This window comes from Xenopus laevis, chromosome 4L (genome assembly GCF_017654675.1).
Source record: "Xenopus laevis strain J_2021 chromosome 4L, Xenopus_laevis_v10.1, whole genome shotgun sequence".
NCBI lineage: Eukaryota > Metazoa > Chordata > Amphibia > Anura > Pipidae > Xenopus > Xenopus laevis.
Window position 1 is genome coordinate 53,120,059 of NC_054377.1, and position 20,297 is coordinate 53,140,355.

The 20,297-nt window shown below is 40.3% G+C and overlaps 1 protein-coding gene across 22 annotated transcripts in view; it reads left to right on the plus strand.

Annotated features, from left to right (window-relative positions):
* Positions 1-20,297, plus strand: part of LOC121402808 (palmitoyltransferase ZDHHC20-A-like) — a 157,647-nt gene that overhangs the window by 100,030 nt on the left and 37,320 nt on the right. For 12 of the 22 annotated variants that reach the window (XM_041589490.1, XM_041589489.1, XM_041589486.1 and 9 more), the window contains 2 exons: positions 11,271-11,341; positions 12,996-13,262. In XM_041589490.1, the coding sequence (XP_041445424.1) occupies positions 11,271-11,341; positions 12,996-13,262 (338 nt within the window). Of the gene's footprint in view, positions 1-7,274; positions 7,813-7,850; positions 8,162-8,574; positions 9,067-10,715; positions 10,781-11,035; positions 11,166-11,270; positions 11,342-12,995; positions 13,263-13,381; positions 13,836-20,297 lie in introns of those variants that run through there. The other 10 variants (XM_041589477.1, XM_041589476.1, XM_041589475.1 and 7 more) reach the window with 8 other exon arrangements.

Sequence of the window (20,297 nt, forward strand, 5' to 3'; positions counted from 1 at the left end):
TCTGCATCATTTGCACTGTGTGCGCACCAAGCACTTCCTTATTGCACAATTATATCCTGTATAACAGGCAGCAGTATGGTCTATGATCGGTTGCTATTCACCCCTGTGAGCATGATGCCATGTTCTTTGGAGTTCTGTTCTGTATAAATCTATTGTATTGTTTGCTGCAATAAAACGTTTTGCCTTTTTCACCCTATTTTTAAAGAATGACACTTTATTATATTCTTATTTGCAGCACTGAAATATTTCAAAAGTTTGCTCAAATGCACAAAAACTGTGTTTGAATGTATAATGTTTGTACATTTAAGGTTCTCTCTATTAGATGGGCCGCACGTGTTCTTTTTGCAGCATGTCTGGAGCAACCCAACATTGGACTGATACCCTCAACAGAGAAACAGAATCAATCTCAGAATCTTCCCAGCACATTATATTTGAAAGGACTTTTTGTTGAATCAACTGTGCTGCTGTAGCTGCCCTATAGTACTGCATAAGGCCTATATAAGATACATTTTACCATTCTGTGTATTTTATGTTCCTGAATAAATGTTAATACTATTGTTTAAACTTGTACAATATCTTTATATTGGAGGAGCTCTGACCTCTGACAGCCAACGTAAAAGCCCTTATTATAATGTGACATTGGAAGGCCTGACTGTAGTGGATCATGGAGTGTTAAATGATGTCGGTGTTATACAGGCCTATGTAGGAAATAAGAAAACTGATTGGAGTTGCCCCAGGCCAAGGTGCATTACACTGTTCTGTCACATACACTTTCACAATAAGTTCAGTTAGAGGTCTCTATTTTAGAGAATAGGTTAATATGGATATGCAGGAATACACAAAGTGACCTATCAACTCTATATAACAGAATTTTTTATATATTTCAACTTCACCACCCTCTTGCAGTGCTTGTTTAGGTGAGCACATGGTGGTGGCATGTCAGTGCAGACATGTTTAGCAGGTACATCACTCAGTGCTTTGAGTGTGCAGACAGCAAACATTCCACTGTAGAGCACATTCTTAGTTTTCTCAGTAGCATAGGGCACTCGTGGTACTCTTCCCTACAGTCCAGGCAAGAGTAAACTCAAAATCCCCCCGTGGTTTTGTTTGCTTTTTCGGTGCAGCCCTGGCAACATTTTTGAGTGCATCTCAGCATTGCAGGGTGATTATAAAGCCATTGGCACATAGAAAATAAAGCGCCTCTTGTAGCTCCTAGTGACTCGTGCAAGGCTTGTTGGCAAGGGGGTACATTGATGCTGAAATAGCTTCTTTGCTTCTTGTAGCAGAATGGCATGGAGGAACAGACAGACCTGGGTGGCATGGAGATAGTCTGGGTGCTTGAAACCCTCAAGAACATTCGCAGGCAAGACTCTGGAAGAGAGAAAATTTCTAGAAAAGAATATCAAATAGGAACAGCAAGATGACACTCACTGTAGTGGTCATTTACAAAACCCCATGCTCTGTATCAGGCAACGCTTAATTCAGTAGATTCAGTGCTCCACTTTAATCTCGCTGTGAGGACCAGAAAGAGCTTTAATGCACAGGAGATGCCGGTCAATCCTAATTTGCTCACTATTTGCTCTGTTAGGGGTGAGTGATTTCTACCTCAGTGTATCATAGATATTATTTGAGCATTTTGCATGTAAAATATAATTTATAATTATATTTCAACTTGAAGGACCAAAATTCAACCCCCTATTACTATCTTTCCCAAACACTTTACTTGAGACTGTAAGGGGCTGTAAGAGGAAGGCTTGTACAATATCATTATTGTTCTACAAAGCCAAACATCCCCCCAACACAGACACTGTCCTGACCACCTTGAAGCATTGGTGCAACAAAGGAAACCTACTTTGGGGACAGTAGAGCCAACTGGGTGGGATGTGGTTAGGAAATGTTTGTACAGTATAGACACAAGCGTATAAGAAGAGACTATTTTCAGAGAGATTCTGTGATCCAAAAACAGACTGATACTGGCCCTGTCTGGAAATCTATGAATTCTGGCAAATGCCTGAGAAGCTGCTGGAAGATGCCAGAGGCCACTATTCATTGGGGCAGTTTGGGCCTCTGTTGATGTGCCTGGGCCTATATTGAATCCTAGTCCAGGCCAGAGAGGGGGTCCCAAATGTGTCAGGAAAGTGGCATAGTGATACAGCCTGGTAATTCTTTAAATAATAATAAGTGAAAACATATTTCTTCAGCAGCTAAGCTTGAAGTTTCACCCATCTAGGCTCCACATTACCCTTTTAATATGAAAAGGAGAGGCCTAAATAGAAAGATGAGTTATTAAGTTTAGGCTGCTTTGCTCTAGGCCCCAATTATGTCCTTTTTAACAAATCTGCAACCCTTCCGGTGGCCATAGACGTTGAGATTTTTTTGTTTAATTTTTGTGGCACCAAACGATCGTTTATCTAACGATTTTGTACATCGCTCAGAAAATTGATCGAACGGGTTAAAATTTTTTCATCAGTTACAGTGAAACATATCCATTGTCCAGTTGTTTGCAGGGCCAAGCAGAGAGCTACCTACAGTTTCCTAGCTTCAACTAGATGATTTTGCTTGAAATTGTCTTTTTTGTTGATGGACTAATTGTTTGTTTAAACGATCCTACATAAGTCCCACAAAAAGAACTTTTCAAAAAAATCATCTCTGGCCACCTTTAGAGAAACTACTCGAATCAGCACCACCATCTCGCTAAGTGTTCTGTGAGTAAATAGAAGTACAGCCGTCTGGACTGGTCATTCAAAATGCAGAAAGAGTCGCAATCTGCAGACAGAAGGCAAAAATACATTTATTAATTGCTCACAAATATCAGTGTCAGACATTTACATAATGATAAATAACTGATGTATTCTGATAGTTTAGCTGCTTGAGATTCTCTCATAGATAGTAAAACAGGTCCTACCATTTTCCCTTCCAAATAATAAAAACAGTTCGATGAATAGATGCCGATTAATCATTACACACAAATAAAGCAATTGATAGTGCTGCATAGGGGACTATAGAGGAGAAAAATGTGCCAGTATAATTCTTTGGCCACAATGGTTTCTGATGCAGTAAAGTCTGAATTTCAGCCGACAGTGGGTCTCTATCCAAGCTCAGGTTCAGTAGGGGATCCAGTGTGGCTCATGTTGTGGGGAAAACATAATAAAACAACTTGTCTAGGCTGTGTCTAATAAAGTGGCACATACATATGACCCATGCAGCTAGATACCAGTTCTCATGTTCCAGATGTTTGGCTGTTAGGCTCTGCTGATTACTGGCAACATTAGGACTCCTCAATGTGACTGATTCCTACAAAACATCGCTACCCCTTTGTTTGTGCTGCCCATTTTTCTCTGGCAGCAAAATATCATATTCCCAACATTTTTTCTGTTAAAATGATTGAGTGACCAAATCGGGCAAAGCTCTTTTAATTTGTCATCTTTACAGGTTTTTCTTTGTATGCCAAGTTGCCCATATCCATATTCCCCACCACCAGTCCCTGGACCTTTAAATTACCTTTAAGTATGATGTAGAGAGCGATGTTCTGAGAAAATTGGCAATTGGTTTTCATTTCATTTATTCGTGTTTTTTGAGTTTAGATGTTTAATCAGCAGCTCCCTGGTTTGCAATTTCAGCAATCCAATTGCCCTAGAAACCATGCACTGATTTTTAAAAAAAGACTAGAATAGGAGACTAGAATATGAATAGGATAGGCCTGAATAGAAAGATAGGGAATTAAAAGTAGCAATAACAATACATCTGTAGCCTAAAAGACATTTGTTTTTAAAGAGGGGGTAAGTGACCCCCCTTTAAAAAGCTGGAAAGAGTTAGAAGAGAAAGGCAAATAGCCACAAAACTATAACATACAAAAAATGAAGACCAATTGAAAAGTTACTAGGATTTTGACATTCTTTAACATACTAAAAGTTACGGCAAAGGTGAACAACCCCTTTAACCCCTTATTTATTCATACATTTTTGGATTCCATTAGAAACTAATAGTGATATCAACACGTTTAAAGTTCAGTAGAGTGTTAGTGCATTCCACTGCTTGGCAATGCAAGTGTTAACTGATTCAGTCTGTTCTGTGTTGTGTCTGTCGGGAGTGCTCTTCGGCAATGAACAAAATAAGCAGTAGTGTGGCTATAGTGAGCCAGGCTCCCTCGCTAGACACAAGATTTCCAGGGTCCTCACACCACAGCACCCCCCTCCCTCCCCGAGGTCATGCAGTAAGTGGCAGGAGGCAGCATCCAGAGGAGCACACACCGGAGGGGGGTCTCTAAATCCGGCCCTGTGTACAGTCTGCTGAATGGTAGCGATGCCACTGTGATCAACAATATGTTTTTTAAAATTAAAATACTGTGTGTGCGTCCTGTTTATCTAAACAGAAACAGCTCTGTCTATGGCAGACATTCTGTTCTCCGTGAGAATTAAAACACCAGTGTTGGAATGGACTTTGTGCCCTAACTCCCAGCAAGGGGTGCTATGCCTCATGAGTACAAGTGTCACCCAATTACAGTGGCAGATTATTCCTTTACTATAGGATTTTCAGTGTTGTGACAGCACCTTAGGCTTCCTTCAACCAGACTAAACTGGAGTTGTCCTTGTTTTCCATGAATCTTACAATATCCACATAAATTAAAATCATATTGTCACCTAATATACTGTAGTTGCTAATTCTCCAGCGATGCTGCTCAAAATGTATTAACTGAATGTTGTAACAGTTTAGAGTTTGCTCCTAAATTACTGAGCTGCCAGACTGAGACACCAGAGACAGGAACATCCAACTTTAAAGATTTTGAAAAAAAAACTGAAAAATGGAAGGTAATTGAAAAAAGTCTTTATTTCGGGGAACAATCTGAAAACAATTGAACAGAAAAAAGTGTTTGGAAAATGAAAAACCTCTTTGTCCAGTGTCAGACTGCGACACTGGGAAAAAACCCAGTGGGCCCCTGCTGTTCTGGGCCGCGCCGAGCCAGATCCGCTTCTTAGTGTTGCGCGGCTCCTCTTTGTCGCGGCAAAATAAAAGTTTTTTGCGTGCACACAAACGTGTATGCAGAAACGCGACACGGTGCACTAGAGCGCCAGCGTGGGCCCTGGGGCAGTATCCCCGGTGGGCCCCAAGCCCCCCAGTCCGACCCTGCCTTTGTCTTAATATTTGTCAGCAGCAATATATGTGCCTTGGCTCTTATCTGGGGTCTGGCTAGGGCCCTAATGCAGGACATCTGGGGTTTTCTCCCTCCCATGCAGACAGTGCCCATATGCTGCTTACAAAGGGCTCACTGTGCTTGTGACTGCAGCAATCATTTAGATATATGGAACCCTTATAGTTTTTTGTGCTGGCCCTGCCAGATAATACTGTATTTAAAAGTTGTTCTTGACACAGCCCAGTTCCAGCAAGTTGCTTTTCCTCTTGTGAAGCTACAGTGCCCTGATGTACATAGCACATAATAAGCCATTGGACAGGTCAGGTACTTACTGCATTTTCTTATAAAAGCAGCTGCTCATATCCATTATGCTGCTTCTCGAGACAAGATATACAGCCACATGCCAGCTGCTTTTCCTGGCTCCCTGTAGTAATCAGCAGTGTTAACTGTTTAAGCCACATTTAATACTAATGTTAGTGTCCAAATCCGAGCCTTTCCTGGATTATTGTGTAAATACAGCTCTTTGTAGTTCACGACCCACTATGGAAAGCAGAAGGACTTCAAGTCCCCAAATTCATCACTTCACAATTGAATACAGTGAGGAATCGGGTTGCATTACACTCTCAGTATTAGGGATCTTGGGAAAGCTGTGTCCTTCAGTCTGTGGAATCAGGTATGTTTGTGTAAATAAAATATATTTATATTTCTGTTTAGAAGTTCAGATAATGTTTTTGTACCTTTTTTACATAAACCCAACTGAATGAAAGCATGTAAAAAAGGGGGGTATATTTTCTCTTTAAATTCCCATTGCCACATAACATAGGAACAACCCCAGTACAACCAAACCCTATATTCATGTGGTAACTAAACATAACATAATTTTCAATTACAAACAGTAAATTGCATAATTTAAAAGTGATCTACTTACAATACTAAGGCATCATTGCATAATAAATACTCCTATAAATACTTCTCACTTTATAGCAACAGTGGGTTTAGGCAGAAAAACTTTGAGAAATTAACCATCAGTAAGTAATAAGTAAAGTCTGCAATATTTTGTAAGCAAACAGGAGAACAAAGTTTAACCCTTGTCCTGCCAGCAATCTGGCCAAGTTAGTTGGACTTTGGGAAACCTACGTTGCTAGGCAATCCTTCTTCCCCATAGTGTAACATAACCCAGAATTATAGTTACTACGTCATTGGCAGTAGGTCACTTCCCTTTCAAAGACTTTATACATATGTCTAGGGGTGTAACTAAAGAGGAAGGTGCCCAATGAGGCTCAAATTCATATACAATCTCAAAAAACCTCTAGACATTTTCGGGGCCTGAAAAATAATTTTCTGTGGGGCCCAGTAATATCTAGTTATGTCACTGCCTAAACCATTGCCAGGTAAAAAAGCAAATTTAAAAAAAATACTAAAAAAAATTATAAAGAACGAATATCAAGAAACAAGGAAAGCATTAATGTAACTAGAGGGAGGCGGGCCCTGGTTGGGGACGTGCAGCCAGGCACCCACCCCCCTCCGTATGTGATTTTCTGCCCGGAATCAGCAGTGCGCGAGCTGCCGGGGGGCCCTGGTAGTTCAGCCTGATGTGCCCAAAACAACAAAATGGAGCATGTACCTATTAAATGTTTTAATCACACCTTCAATAAAACTGACACACATTGGCAACAGGTACAGACTCCTTTTTCTTCTATTGGGCACAAGAGTTGTATTTGCGGTAGGGTTGCCACCTGGCCAGAAATTTCACCAGCCTGGCCGATAAAAATGATGGTTGACTCCAATGTTATTTATAGGGAAAAAAGATAAATATATAGGAAGGCCAGATTTTTTTTTCCAAAACGGTGGCAACCCTACATGCATCACATGATACACATATTAATTTCTAGTTTTGCTATTGCTGCTAGTGCTGGCAGGTCTTCAGGAAAGGGAATGCTGTGTGGGCTGTAGTCTGACCTGGGCACCAAAGCAGAGCTCTGAAGATATACTGTGAGAGCATTCAGCAGTGAGTATACTGGTTTAGAAAGATTGGGGATAATAACCATGTTCCCAACTGAAGGCACCAGGACATTTTATTGGGTAAATTACATTTTTGATTTTACATGTATTTCCCCTAGATCTCTAATGTTCCCTGATCTAGAAGGTATTGGACTAAGTATAACTAAACCAGGTTGTGGGTTATGCCATGGAAATGCTAAATAACAGCTTTACAGGACTGACTGTGGCTTTTATTATTGGGGTTGTTACAATTATTTCTTGGGACCTTCCTGACAGTTTACACATTGATTGTGATGGGGAGCAGCTCATAGGCGCTACCACTTCTGCTGCAGCAGTTCCAAACTAAGCCTCGTTTGTTAATGTTCCAACAAGGTATGTGATACATAAATCCATTCATTTCCCGAGCTTTCCTTCCTTAGCTAAAGTCGCCGCTTTGTGTCATGTCCAGCAGGTGGCGCTGTGACTTCACCAGTGTGTGCGCTTCCTAATTCCTCCCGGGTAGGTGTGTTCTGTATACAGACCGGGTGGATTGTGTACTGAGAAAAGACAGTTCCGGGAGATTTCTGATACATGTGTAGTTTACGCGGATGGCTTCCACACATGGGGATGTAGCTCTGAGGCCTCTCCAGAGAGCCATGAAGCTGGTGAACCGAGCAATTCAACTGGACACCGGAAACCGGGTGAGATGGGAAAGCGAAAGTGAATAGGAGGAGAGGAATAGTTCCGGGGGTGGGGAGGAATAGTCCCCTGAAGCATAATGACAGGAGCCATAAAAGTGTCAACTTGGATGTCTGTAGTGTCAGTGACGCTGTGGATCCCTGTTGTCTCCTGTATGTCTCTGTAGAAATGGAATATTTGGTACATCCAGCCCTTATGTAGTCACGCTCCTGTTTATTGTGCTCCTGACTTGTGGATGAGGTGCTAGAATGTGCCTGGCCCTGTGCTATTCCATGCAGAGTGTTTGCTATTATTTTAATACATTGCATGGGTCACCAATTGCTTCTCTGCTGCTGCTGCTGCTGGAAATTGGTAGGATTGCCACTTGTCATCTAATGCCATGTTAGCCATGCCAGTGCACTTCCACACCTTATGTCATGTAACCATTTAGTAACAGAAACCCCACGACTGGATCAGTATCATCCTAATGTCACAGTTGTTGGTCATTTCGACTAAAGCCCTCATAGAAGCCAAGCTCCCCTTTATCTGAACAGAGTTTAACAACATCTAGAATATGAAATAATTATTCACCGCCACAGATTCCAGGTGTCTTAATATACACTATGCCAACCATTGGATAGCAAGTTGGTTGTTATTGGATAATTTTTTTTCATTAAATACATGACCAAATATAATATTTTTTGTTTTATTTGTTTAACTAGGGTTTCTTCATCTACTTTTAGGACTTGTTTAAAAATCAGATGATGTTTTAGGTCACATTCATGTAAAAATATAGAAAATATTAAAGGGTTCACAAACTTTCAAGCACAACTGTAGCTGAGATTAAATGAAGCCTAACAAACTGGCCTAGCCAACCAGTTATAAATGTATGTATATGTATTTTGGTTAAATACTAAAATTAGAAAATCACCTCAATGATGGCAGTGGTCTCAATTTTATATTTTGCACATCTGGACATTCAAGAGACACTGGTTTACACGAAAGCCAAATAAAAATAGTGGCTTGACAGTGATGGGTGGGTTGAACTAATGTTAACTTTTTGAAATAGAAAAACTAAATTTTCTGTAACTGAAGTGAGGCAGCATTAAGCCATAGCAACCAGTAAAGTCATTTGGATTTTTCTACTACCCCACATTTTCTGTACCTGGGCAACCCGTGTTCTTGTCAAAAAAGAAAAATACATCTTCTTAATTGCAGTACAGGTATGGGATTCATTATCCAGAAACCCGAATAACCCGAAAAGCTGCGAATAATGGGTAGGCCATTTTTCATATACCCCATTTTATCCAAATAATCCAATGATTTTTTCTGTAATAAAACAGTACCTTAAATTTGATCCAAACTAAGATACAATTAATCCTATTGGATTTATTTAATGTTTACATGATTTTCTAGTGATGTATGGTATGAAGATCCAAATTACGGAAAGATCCATTATCCAGAAAACCCCAGGTCTCAAGCATTCTGGATAACAGGCCCCATACCTGCAAACGTTTTTTTTCTATGTTAATTAATGTGAAAACTGCATCACAAAAAGTGATGAACGTTTAAGAATCTTGTCTGTCTTTCAAGCAACTAGTATAGTTTTTTGCACTTGCTCCCTTGCTTTACAATGTTTTTTGCAACCATATCCTCATCTTCAAAATTTTTTTAGTTGTGATTATCAAAGTTATACGTGGTTTATTCATTTTTTTTCCTTTTGCTACTTAGGGAGCCTATGTGGAATACATAAGGAGTGTCAATTATATTTCCCCGTTCCTTCTGGAAGAAGCCAAACAGATTGGATATTCTGTAATTGTTCTTCCCCATAAACAAATGTATTTTAGCTGAGGGGACACATTTTATTATCTCATAAAGGAGAACTAAGCTTAAAAGAGAATTCAACCTGTAATAAAAAAAAAACCCCTCCCCCCCAACCCTGGGTAGACCCCCTCCCTCCTCCCCCCCCAGCCTACCTTGCCCCTGGGCAAATGCCCCTAATTTTTTACTCACCCCTCCGTGCAGATTCTGGCCTCAGAGTTCGCGGCAGCCATCTTCTTCTTCTCTAGTAATCGACAATGTCTTGACGGCATTTTGGGCGCATGTGCATTTGGAGTAAATTTCCTATCCCAAACAACTGTCGAAAGTCACGAAAATTTGCGAAAAACTTTTGGAAATTGTCGTGACTTTTGGTGCATTTGCAGTGGTTTGGGAGCAGAAATTTACTCCAACTGCGCATGAGCCAAAACTTCAGAAAAAGAAAGAAGATGGCTGCCGTGGCCAGAATCTGCACGGATGGGTGAGTAAAAAATTAGGGGCATTTGCCCGGGGGAGGGAGGGGGGGTCTACCCAGGGTAGGGGGGAGGTTTTTTTTTATTACAGGTTGAATTCTCCTTTAAGTAAAGAAGTAAGGTAGAAATATTACACATCATGTTTTGAGTTTTGCACCAGCCTAAGGCAACCACAGCCCTTTTGCAGCGAAGATCTGTGTCTCCAAAGATGTCCCAGTAGCTCGCCATCTTCTTTTCTGCTGATGGCTGACGGCTCACAATATACAGTACACATAGAATAGAAATGTCACACTATAAGGCTGATTAGTAATTATTATAGATAATTACTACATGACAACACAGAAACCAGTGAAATTAGCATGATAATTTAATAATCAGCCCTGTAGCATCAGCTTATATTACAGGTCAACCTCATTTTCTTGATTTGTATGTGTTCTGTCGTAATTAATGTAAATAAAGAGGCATTAGTTCATTTTTATGGTAGACTGTGTGAAGAAAATTAAGAGTGAAAGGTGAGGGCTGTATAGCTCTGTTTGATAAATCTCGAACTGTCTTTGGATTCTCTACTCCAGGCAGGGACACTTGAATATTTGTGCTTGATATGTTAACAAGGTTTTTCTTTCATCCAATTGCAGGGAGGAACTGCCTACACGTTTCCTTACCAAGGCTGCACAGCTGTATACAGAGGTTCTACATGAAGGTAAAAGGGGGAAACCATTTGTCATACCAATGGAAAATGTTAAGTCTGTTAGCCTGTGTGTCAAATGTACTTGCAAATGACCATTTCACTGAAATGTAATTGTTCTTCCCCATAAACAAATTTCTTTTAGCTGAGGGGACACATTTTATTATCTCATAAAGGAGAACTAAGCTTAAAAGAGAATTCAACCTGTAATAAAAAAAGATATCTTCCAGCTTAAGCACCAAATGAAATTATTACAAACTCTTGTTTTAGCCCCCCATTCTACCCCACAGAAACACATTAAGGAACATCATGAGGAGGTGCGGGAGCGACCATGTCCACACCCTGGCTGTATTTATGATAGACCAGTACCTACAGAGGCATGTCAAGCTCATTCACACAGGTAAGCAGAAATAGTGTCTCTGGGGAAATCCAAGCAGGATACCATTGATTCCTCCAGTGCTGCAGCAATGTTGGAACATGAGAATACATTCACTTTTATTTACAGAGGAGAGAAACCACATTTGTGACCAGTGTAGACAAGCTTTCAAGCAACAGAAGCACCTCTCTGTGCACCAGGTGAGACACTCTGGTGCAAAACCTTTACAGCAAGTACAGTCACTCCTATCCCACTACTTAGAGAAAACACACAGGAACTAAACCTAAATCCAGGTACTCAATGAAAAGAAAATGTAATTCTACATAACTCAGATTCAGCTTAAAGAGTCATTTTGCATTTTAAGTTGTTTATAGCACACAGTTCTGCATTTAAATGTGAAGAGAACATGTCATTGTTTTACCTGTACAGGGACTGGTGGTAGAACTGTGCAATTTGCTGTTGGGACAACAAAAAGAGAAGTTATAGTTGCAAGAGATTACACATAGCTGTTACTCACGTTACCTTACCTCATGTTAACTTACAATATTTTACCCAACATAGATCACAAAAACACATGTAGTCCTTACATAGGATGTCTTTTATGAAAGCAGCCCTAAGGATAGATTTGTGGGTAGAAAACAGTTGATTTTACCTGAATTTCCATGTCTGCATTACATAAACTTAAATTAGCAACACACAAGACAACTTATAAGACAGAGAATGAATAATTAGAACTGGCCAGTGTTTGCTGAATAAATGAAATGCATTGATGGGTATTACCTTCTGTCTTAAAATGACTGAAAAGCATGAACCAATCTGTGTTGGATTCATAGTCCAGCCCCGAGAAAAGCTCACAATGGTCCCTGGTAAGTAGAGATACCCCGCATACAGTTAAAATCATAATTCATATGTAGTTGCCTAATGTCACACCTAAGGGAAAAAAAACCAAGAGTGGACAAAAGGTAAGCATGCGTGGCAAGAACTGCTCATTTGGTGAATTTTTTGGCCAATTTCGCCACCAATGTATTAAGCCGAATCAGGATGATCCGAATGTTTTCGCCCCATGCCAACATCAGGTCATACTGCAAATCAGCTCAACACAGACACTTTGCTCAGCTGCTGTTATGGTTCTCCCCATATTAACTAACTGATAATTGAGGCTTAGCTGGAAGAATAACCCATGCACATAGTGACCTTGTACATAATAATAATAATGAATTGAAGTCAGCACTATCTCTGATCTTGCATTGACAGAGATGTTAGAAGCCAGTGCTCAAAGTCTTGCCAATATCTGAATGCCAATAGGAGTCAAAGAAAGGGAATATTTATAGAGGGAAAGAACACAAATAAGAATTTGTACAAACTTGCTGGTGGCAAACTGTTGCTTTAATACCAAAAGCTAAAGAAGCCACAAATAAGGTGCCCAGGTGATAAACCTCACAGTAGCACGAGACTTTGGGTGCAGCGAAATAACTGCAATTGGGACTTTATTACAACATATTTGTGGCTTTATACATTTGCTTGTAACACACTAGATAAAGGGCCCATGCAGCACAATCATGGTCTGTGTGTAATAAAGTGTTTCCTTAATTACAATCCTAAACTACAGACAAATAAGGAAAGACTTCTAAGTTTATTCAAAATCATACACAGTAGCCCCAAACACTGAAACCCACTAAATGCTGCTATATTTACTTTTTCTAGTTTAGATTTACTTGGGCTCATTACAAACATACCCCCAATCAGAAACATGTTCTCTGATCAGCAGGAATAATTTAAGCAAATATTTTATTCTCTACTTTATAAGGGTGAATTGTTCCACTCTCAGTAATGTTGCCACTCTATGGTTTCCAGTCTATACAAGAACAAGCTTCGATGCCTACTGTCAACCGAGACACAGCTGTCGGACGTAAAGGGCAGGCTCTCCATCTCTATCCCTCCGGAGATTCTACACTCTTTCCCTGGATCCATTCATCTTGGCTCAGCTGCACGTTACAGCCCACAGGTCTGATTTCTTCTGGGACCGCCAACCTAGGAACACTTCTCTTCTGCTCCCTTGCGTCTCGCTTCATCCCTGGTCTTCAGCCCCAGAGCTACAGTATCAGCGCCACCATCAACCCGGTAAGCACCATATAACAGCAAGGCGGGAAATAGGTTTGTGTGCCTATTTATTGTAATATTAATATTGGCTGTAATACTCCAAACTTTATTGGAAACTGGGGGATATCTTTTTTGTGCAGAATACCTTGTGTCAGTAAATAGTGTTTGAAGAGCAGAAGGGAAAGTGTGGTAAAACAGGAATACTGAAAAGAGAATAGGCGATAAAAAAGGGATGCTGATGACAGATCAAAGGTATTAAACATCAACTTACCCCTCTATGTGTGGTTGAACTGATTCAATGAAACTGACTACATATAGCAGCAGTCCCATCTTAAATATCTAGAGGTGGGAATCACTCACCCCTCAAATCTCTTCTGTCTCTTCAATAACTATCCTCCCCCCTGGAATAGGATAAAAAGATCCTCCAGTAATTGTCCATAATAATAAGTATTCATTAATGTTGTCAACATTTCGGCATATTAAGAATGACAAATCAGAGGTATTAAACATCACCCTACCTAAACTGCTGCAGCTCGTACAGTGCCCATCTCTATTACCAGTAAAGATCTGGAGGCCATGCAGGAAACTTCACTTTTGCCGAAAACTATGGTTATCCTCGAGCATTCAGAGCTACTCTGTTTAAAGCAAAATGTTTGTCTGAAGCCCGGTCTTCCTTAATCTTAAATGGTTTCACCAGGTTGCCTATCCAGCATCAGTAGTATAGGTGTATGCATCTCTTTCCTAGATTTGGGTGCAATACTCTTTCTTTGTATACCCCTAGTATCTCATACCCCCCAACCGTCCCGTTTTCCGCGGGACAGTCCCATTTTTCGCTGTCTGTCCAGCTGTCCCGGATAGTGAACTCAATGACCCGCTCCCGCATCCGTGTCTCTCTCGCTCTTCCTGCTTCGGAGGCCTGCGGAGGATTTCAAACATCACCCTCTAATCCACAGTAATTATAAAGATATTTGTAACCAGATAGAAGTGTGAGAGAAATCCTGCTGGTTCGTGTGTCAGTATCACGTCCCTCACAGAGACCTGGCGCACCGGCTACCCCCGGCTTTGGGAGGCTGAATTAGCAGCTGACATGTTGGAGAGTGGTCGTGGCCTTGCTGTTATAAATGGGGTGGGCGGAGAGTGGCAGAGGCTGCTGGTGGTGACCTCTAGTTGTGGATGTGCGACCCTGGGGGTTCTGGCTTGGCTCAGTGAGGGCTGCAGGTAATCCCTGTTTGTGTTGCTTGGGTGCGTTTTTGTAGTGCAGCTTGCGGCTCTCTGGCTGCTTTCAGCACGTGTGGTCAGGTTGTGGTTGTTAGACGATGCTGGGAGTTAAAGTTCGCACGTGCAAGTTTAGTTTGGTTGCACAAACATTCTAGTACCGTCCCTAATCTTGTAATTACCTTCTATAATCACTCCATACACAGCATAGCGGCCCAGTCATGCAGCAACAGAGAGCTTTGTAATGTTTGTCTGTATTCTGCACTGCTGCTTCTGACTACTGACACACTGCAGCCCAATCCAGCTGATTCTCACATCTGGATTTAGTGATCAATAACATTGAAGCCACTGGATATGTGTAATGTTTGTGTGTGTGTGTATATATGATGTGTGTGTGTGATGTGTGTTATGTGTGTGTGTGTGTGTGTGTGTATATATGATGTTTGTGTATATATGATGTGTGTGTGTGTGTGTGTATGATGTGTGTGTGTGTATATATGATGTGTGTGTGTGTGTGTATATATATGTGTATATGTGGCGTGTGTGTGTGTGTGTATATATATATATATATATATATATATATATATATATATATATATATATATATATATATATATATATATATATATATATATATATATATGGTGTGTGTGTGTGTGTGTGTGTGTATATATATATATGATGTGTGTGTGTGTATATATATATATATGATGTGTGTGTGTGTGTGTGTGTATATGTATATATATATATAATATGTGTGTGTGTGTATATATGATGTGTGTGTGTGTGTATATATGATGTGTGTGTGTATATATGATGTGTGTGTGTGTATATATGATGTGTGTGTGTGTGTGTGTGTGTGTGTGTGTGTATATATATATATATATATATATATATATATATATAGGTACAATCAGGAGCACTCACGGTTGTAGTGAAAAAGGTATATCTTTTATTGGAGCATTACAAACTACCCCACATCAACGCGTTTCGGTTCTCTCAGAACCGTCGTCAGGATGCACCCAGTGGTCGTCACATGATGTATAAATACAAACATCCACCAATCAGTGTGAAGTGTCAATTGAAAATTCATGTCAGTGAACAAGCTCATCGTTTAAATGTCAATCACAATTACAATACTCATTGAAAACATATACATAAGTGATAAAATCGTATACAAAGTGTAAAAACGTGTTCCTAAAATTGTCATAAAAAAGCACTGGTGCTGGTGAACCAACCAAGCCTCATCAACATATGGGCATGTGTGTTAAAAATTATTTTACATAACTAGAGGTTTTTAATAGCCTGCTTTGATAAACGGACACACTGGTGCTCCTCCCGTTGAATTTCTTTGCTCTTTGTTGGAATTGGTACTTACCCGGAATTATTTTCGTTTTGAAAATAAGTTTTATTTACAGCTGACAGGCACGGCTATGGGGTCCAACGTGGCCCCCTCTTACGCCAATTTATTTATGGACGGTTTTGAAAAGGAGCATATCTTATCCAAATACGCTGATCAATTATTTCTATACAAGAGGTACATCGATGATATACTTTTGATTTGGCGGGGGAGCCATGTTGGACTCCAAAGTTTTGTTGCCGAGCTGAATGCCCTAACCACACCGGTTAAGTTCACACTAACTTTCCACCGGGATACAGTTGATTTTTTGGACATACGAATTTTTCGCAGACCCAATGGGGTGGGCACCACATTATACCGTAAAGACACCGACAGAAATACCGTTTTGCATGCGCACAGTTTTCATCCACCCGCGATTTTGAGATCAATACCATACACACAGTTTCTAAGAGTCTTTCGAAATAATTCAGATTGTGAATTGGCAAAGCAACAGGCGTATGAGATGCGCGACAGGTTTTTACAGCGTGGATATCAAAGAGAGTTTCTAGACAGAGAATTGGAGAAAGCGTTAAAAAATGACAATAGAGGTACATCTGAGTTAACCTCAGGAGTGTCAGACAATGATGAGATCCTGACTTTCGTTTCCAATTTTTCGCCCATAAGCAAGGATGTAGGTGCCACCATTAGAAAAAATTGGCCCATACTACAAATGGATAATAATTTACCATTCACTAAGGTGAAACCACCGCGATGTGCTTATCGCAAAGGTCGGGCCCTGCGTGACATATTGATGGTCACAGACTTGCAGAGCGATCGAGACACCAGCTCATCACAGTCCTGGCTGAAGTTCAACAAGCTGGGTTGTTTTAGGTGTAGTGGATGCATTACATGTGGGTTCTTGTTAACGGGTTCTCATTTTTCCCATCCACACAGTGGCAGGAGGTATGAAATCAGGCACAGGCTCAATTGTTTGTCAGAATTTGTGGTGTATTGCATTATTTGCCCGTGCGGTTTATACTATGTTGGGAAATGTACCACAAGTTTTCGGATCCGCATGAACAACCATAGATCCACGATACGTACTGCCCTGACCTCTGGGAGAGCCGACACTCCACTTGCTAGACATTGTGCCAACCATAGACACTCACTCCCCTCCATTAAATGTGTATTAATAGATCATGTCCCTCCACTTAAACGGGGAGGTGACAGGGGGAGAATACTACTGCAAAAAGAGGCCATGTGGATCAGGACTCTCGAGACAGTTGCCCCGAGGGGCCTTAATGAGATGTATTCATTGGCTTGCTTCATTTAGATAATATGTTTGTCCATCCTTTATACAGATTTCACCAGTTCTATATATTTTTGTCAACATAAGTTTTTAATTTTCTAGTCTTTCCTCTAATTTCACAATGGTCGGAGACATTAGAGGGTCCTATAAGAGTCTAGCATTGTTAATGGTGACACTTTGTCACAATTTTTTTGATAATTTTTTTGATAATTGTTTTTATACGTGTAATGTTGCTTTAGAAACTGGGTTGCGGGGATGACCGCAGGAATTGGCCTATCCATGCAAAATGCCTCTCTAAATAACCTTCAGAAGTTTGGATCAAAGTAAAAGTTCGATATGAATATTGGTTTGCGGCATCTTGTATGCAGCATAAATATAGATGCAAACCTACTTGATTGACATTTTGGCAATGATGTACACTCTAAGGTAAATGGTCGGTTGGGCTTTTTATGCAACATTGTTGCTATTTAAGCCTCTACCGACACTATTTTTTCAAATGTTATTTTTTCAAATGTTAATTTTTCGATTATTTGTTACCCCAGATTGTGGCTATTCCTCCATGGCATCCATGACAACCCAGGCTATTAAAAACCTCTAGTTATGTAAAATAATTTTTAACACACATGCCCATATGTTGATGAGGCTTGGTTGGTTCACCAGCACCAGTGCTTTTTTATGACAATTTTAGGAACACGTTTTTACACTTTGTATACGATTTTATCACTTATGTATATGTTTTCAATGAGTATTGTAATTGTGATTGACATTTAAACGATGAGCTTGTTCACTGACATGAATTTTCAATTGACACTTCACACTGATTGGTGGATGTTTGTATTTATACATCATGTGACGACCACTGGGTGCATCCTGACGACGGTTCTGAGAGAACCGAAACGCGTTGATGTGGGGTAGTTTGTAATGCTCCAATAAAAGATATACCTTTTTCACTACAACCGTGAGTGCTCCTGATTGTACCTATCTATTTTCCTCTGAGGAGCACCCGGGACTTGATCTATTGAGGGTGAGTGCCGGTGAAACATTTGTTTATATATATATATATATATATATATGTATATATGATGTGTGTGTGTATAGGATGTGTGTGTGTATAATGTATGTTCTTGGTTGCCAACAGTACTTTCGTTTCCCAATTTGACCAAAAAAGTTTTTATTTAATGCAAACTAGGGTCAAGTTAAATTGTCTTCTTTTTAGTCTTTGTACTCCAAGGGTCCTAGTATTTTTATGCCTACAATGGGCAGAACAAGTCCATGTAAGTGCTTACTGCTTGGGAGGGGGGAGGATTTATGGAGGCGGGGGATGCCATGCAGCCAGGCAAGGGATACTAGAGCCCTGTGTTACTGTGTAGGTGTGTGTGTGTGTAAATGTGTTTAACCATTTATCTGACATCAAAGTTCCAGACACAGGTTCTTTGCTGTTCTCTCTCCCCACTAACCCTGGGCCAATGCTTTTGCTCTCTGGGTGTTGGTGCTGGGAGTTGTAGTTCAATAACCAGTGGAGGGAAGCCAGTTGCACTACAACGTTATACATCACCTTAGTAGGGACTGCCATAGAGATCTCCCTGCCCATTTAAAGTGATACAGCTTATTTACAATTTGTAAAATGAACATGGTAATTAGGGGGGTGTCGGCATGGTCACAAAAATTTTGACACGCTACACGCGGCACAACTTTTTGTCCCTCTTTTGATTTCCAAAATGTTGGGAGGTATGGTATCTTTATGTGACACATACTGAAGTCAACATATTATCCACAACTGACTTTGGCTGCAGTCAAATGCCGACAAAATCCATGAGTTATGTACTAAAGGTTCAGAGCAAGAGCTGGACTGAAGGTGACACTAATAAGAAGTGTCAAATGGATTATATTCATATTTACAGTAGCTACACTATAGCCTAAGAATGGTTTTACCATTAGCTTCCACATTGCCCATATGCAAGTCTGGTTACTGTTCAGTAGACCCTTGGCATCAGTATTTATGGTGTTTTACATTTGTATGTGAGAAATTAGGTGAGATAAATGGCGGCCAATTGCAATTGCAATTTTTAGAAATGTAAAAACTGTTGCTTTTATCGCCAAATTTTGGAAAGGCGCTTTGGGGTAGAAAGACATGCATACCCAATTTGGATTTGCGGGAATGTGTACTTTCCGGAAATATATGGTTTTCTGGGGTGAACGTACTTTTTTTCTACCTTTGCTACCCCCCAAAACTATGTATATGTGTTGATTTTGCAGTACCTGAAATGACAGACCATATGGGGTTCTTACTTTTGGGGCCCCTATATGCCACGTGCTTGGGTACACCTATACATATATGGTTTTCTGGGGTGAACGTACTTTTTTCTACTTTTGCCCCCCCAACAATGTAAATGTGTTGATTTTGCAGTACCTGAAATGACAGACCATATGGGGGTCTTCCTTTTGGGGACCCTATATGCCACGTGTTTGGGTACACCTATACATATTGGACATCAAACTGTTCATAGGACCCTAGGCTTTCATATTTGGGGTGATTTCTCTTGATACCTAAAAGTATGTGGATAATACGATGCTGCAGGGTAGAAATTTTGAAGTGATTTTTGGAGATGTCCCCAAAATCACCAAATTTAGGAATGGTTTGCGGCTTGGTACTTAGTAGCACAAAGACATGCATACCCAATTTAGATTTATGGGAATGTGTACTTTCTGAAAATATATGGTTTTCTGGGGTGAACCTACTTTTTTTACATGTGCCCCCCTCAAAACGATGTAAATGTGTTGATTTTGCAGTATCTGAAATTACAGACTATATGGGGGTCTTCCTTTTGGGGCCCCTATATGCCACATGCTTGGGTACACCTATACATATTGGGCATCAAACTGTTCAGAGGACCCTAGGCTTTCATATTTGGGGTGATTTCTCTTGATACCTAAAAGTATGTGGGTAATACGATGCTGCAGGGTAGAAATTTTGAGGTGATTTTTGGAAATGTCACCAAAATCACTAAATTTAGGAATGGTTTGCGGCTTGGTACTTTGTAGTACCAAGACATGCATACCCAATTTAGAATCGTGGCAATGTGTACATTCCGAAAATATAAGGTTTTCTGGGGTGAACTTACTTTTTTCTACATTTGCCCCCCTCAAAACGATGTAAATGTGTTGATTTTGCAGTATCTGAAATGACAGACCA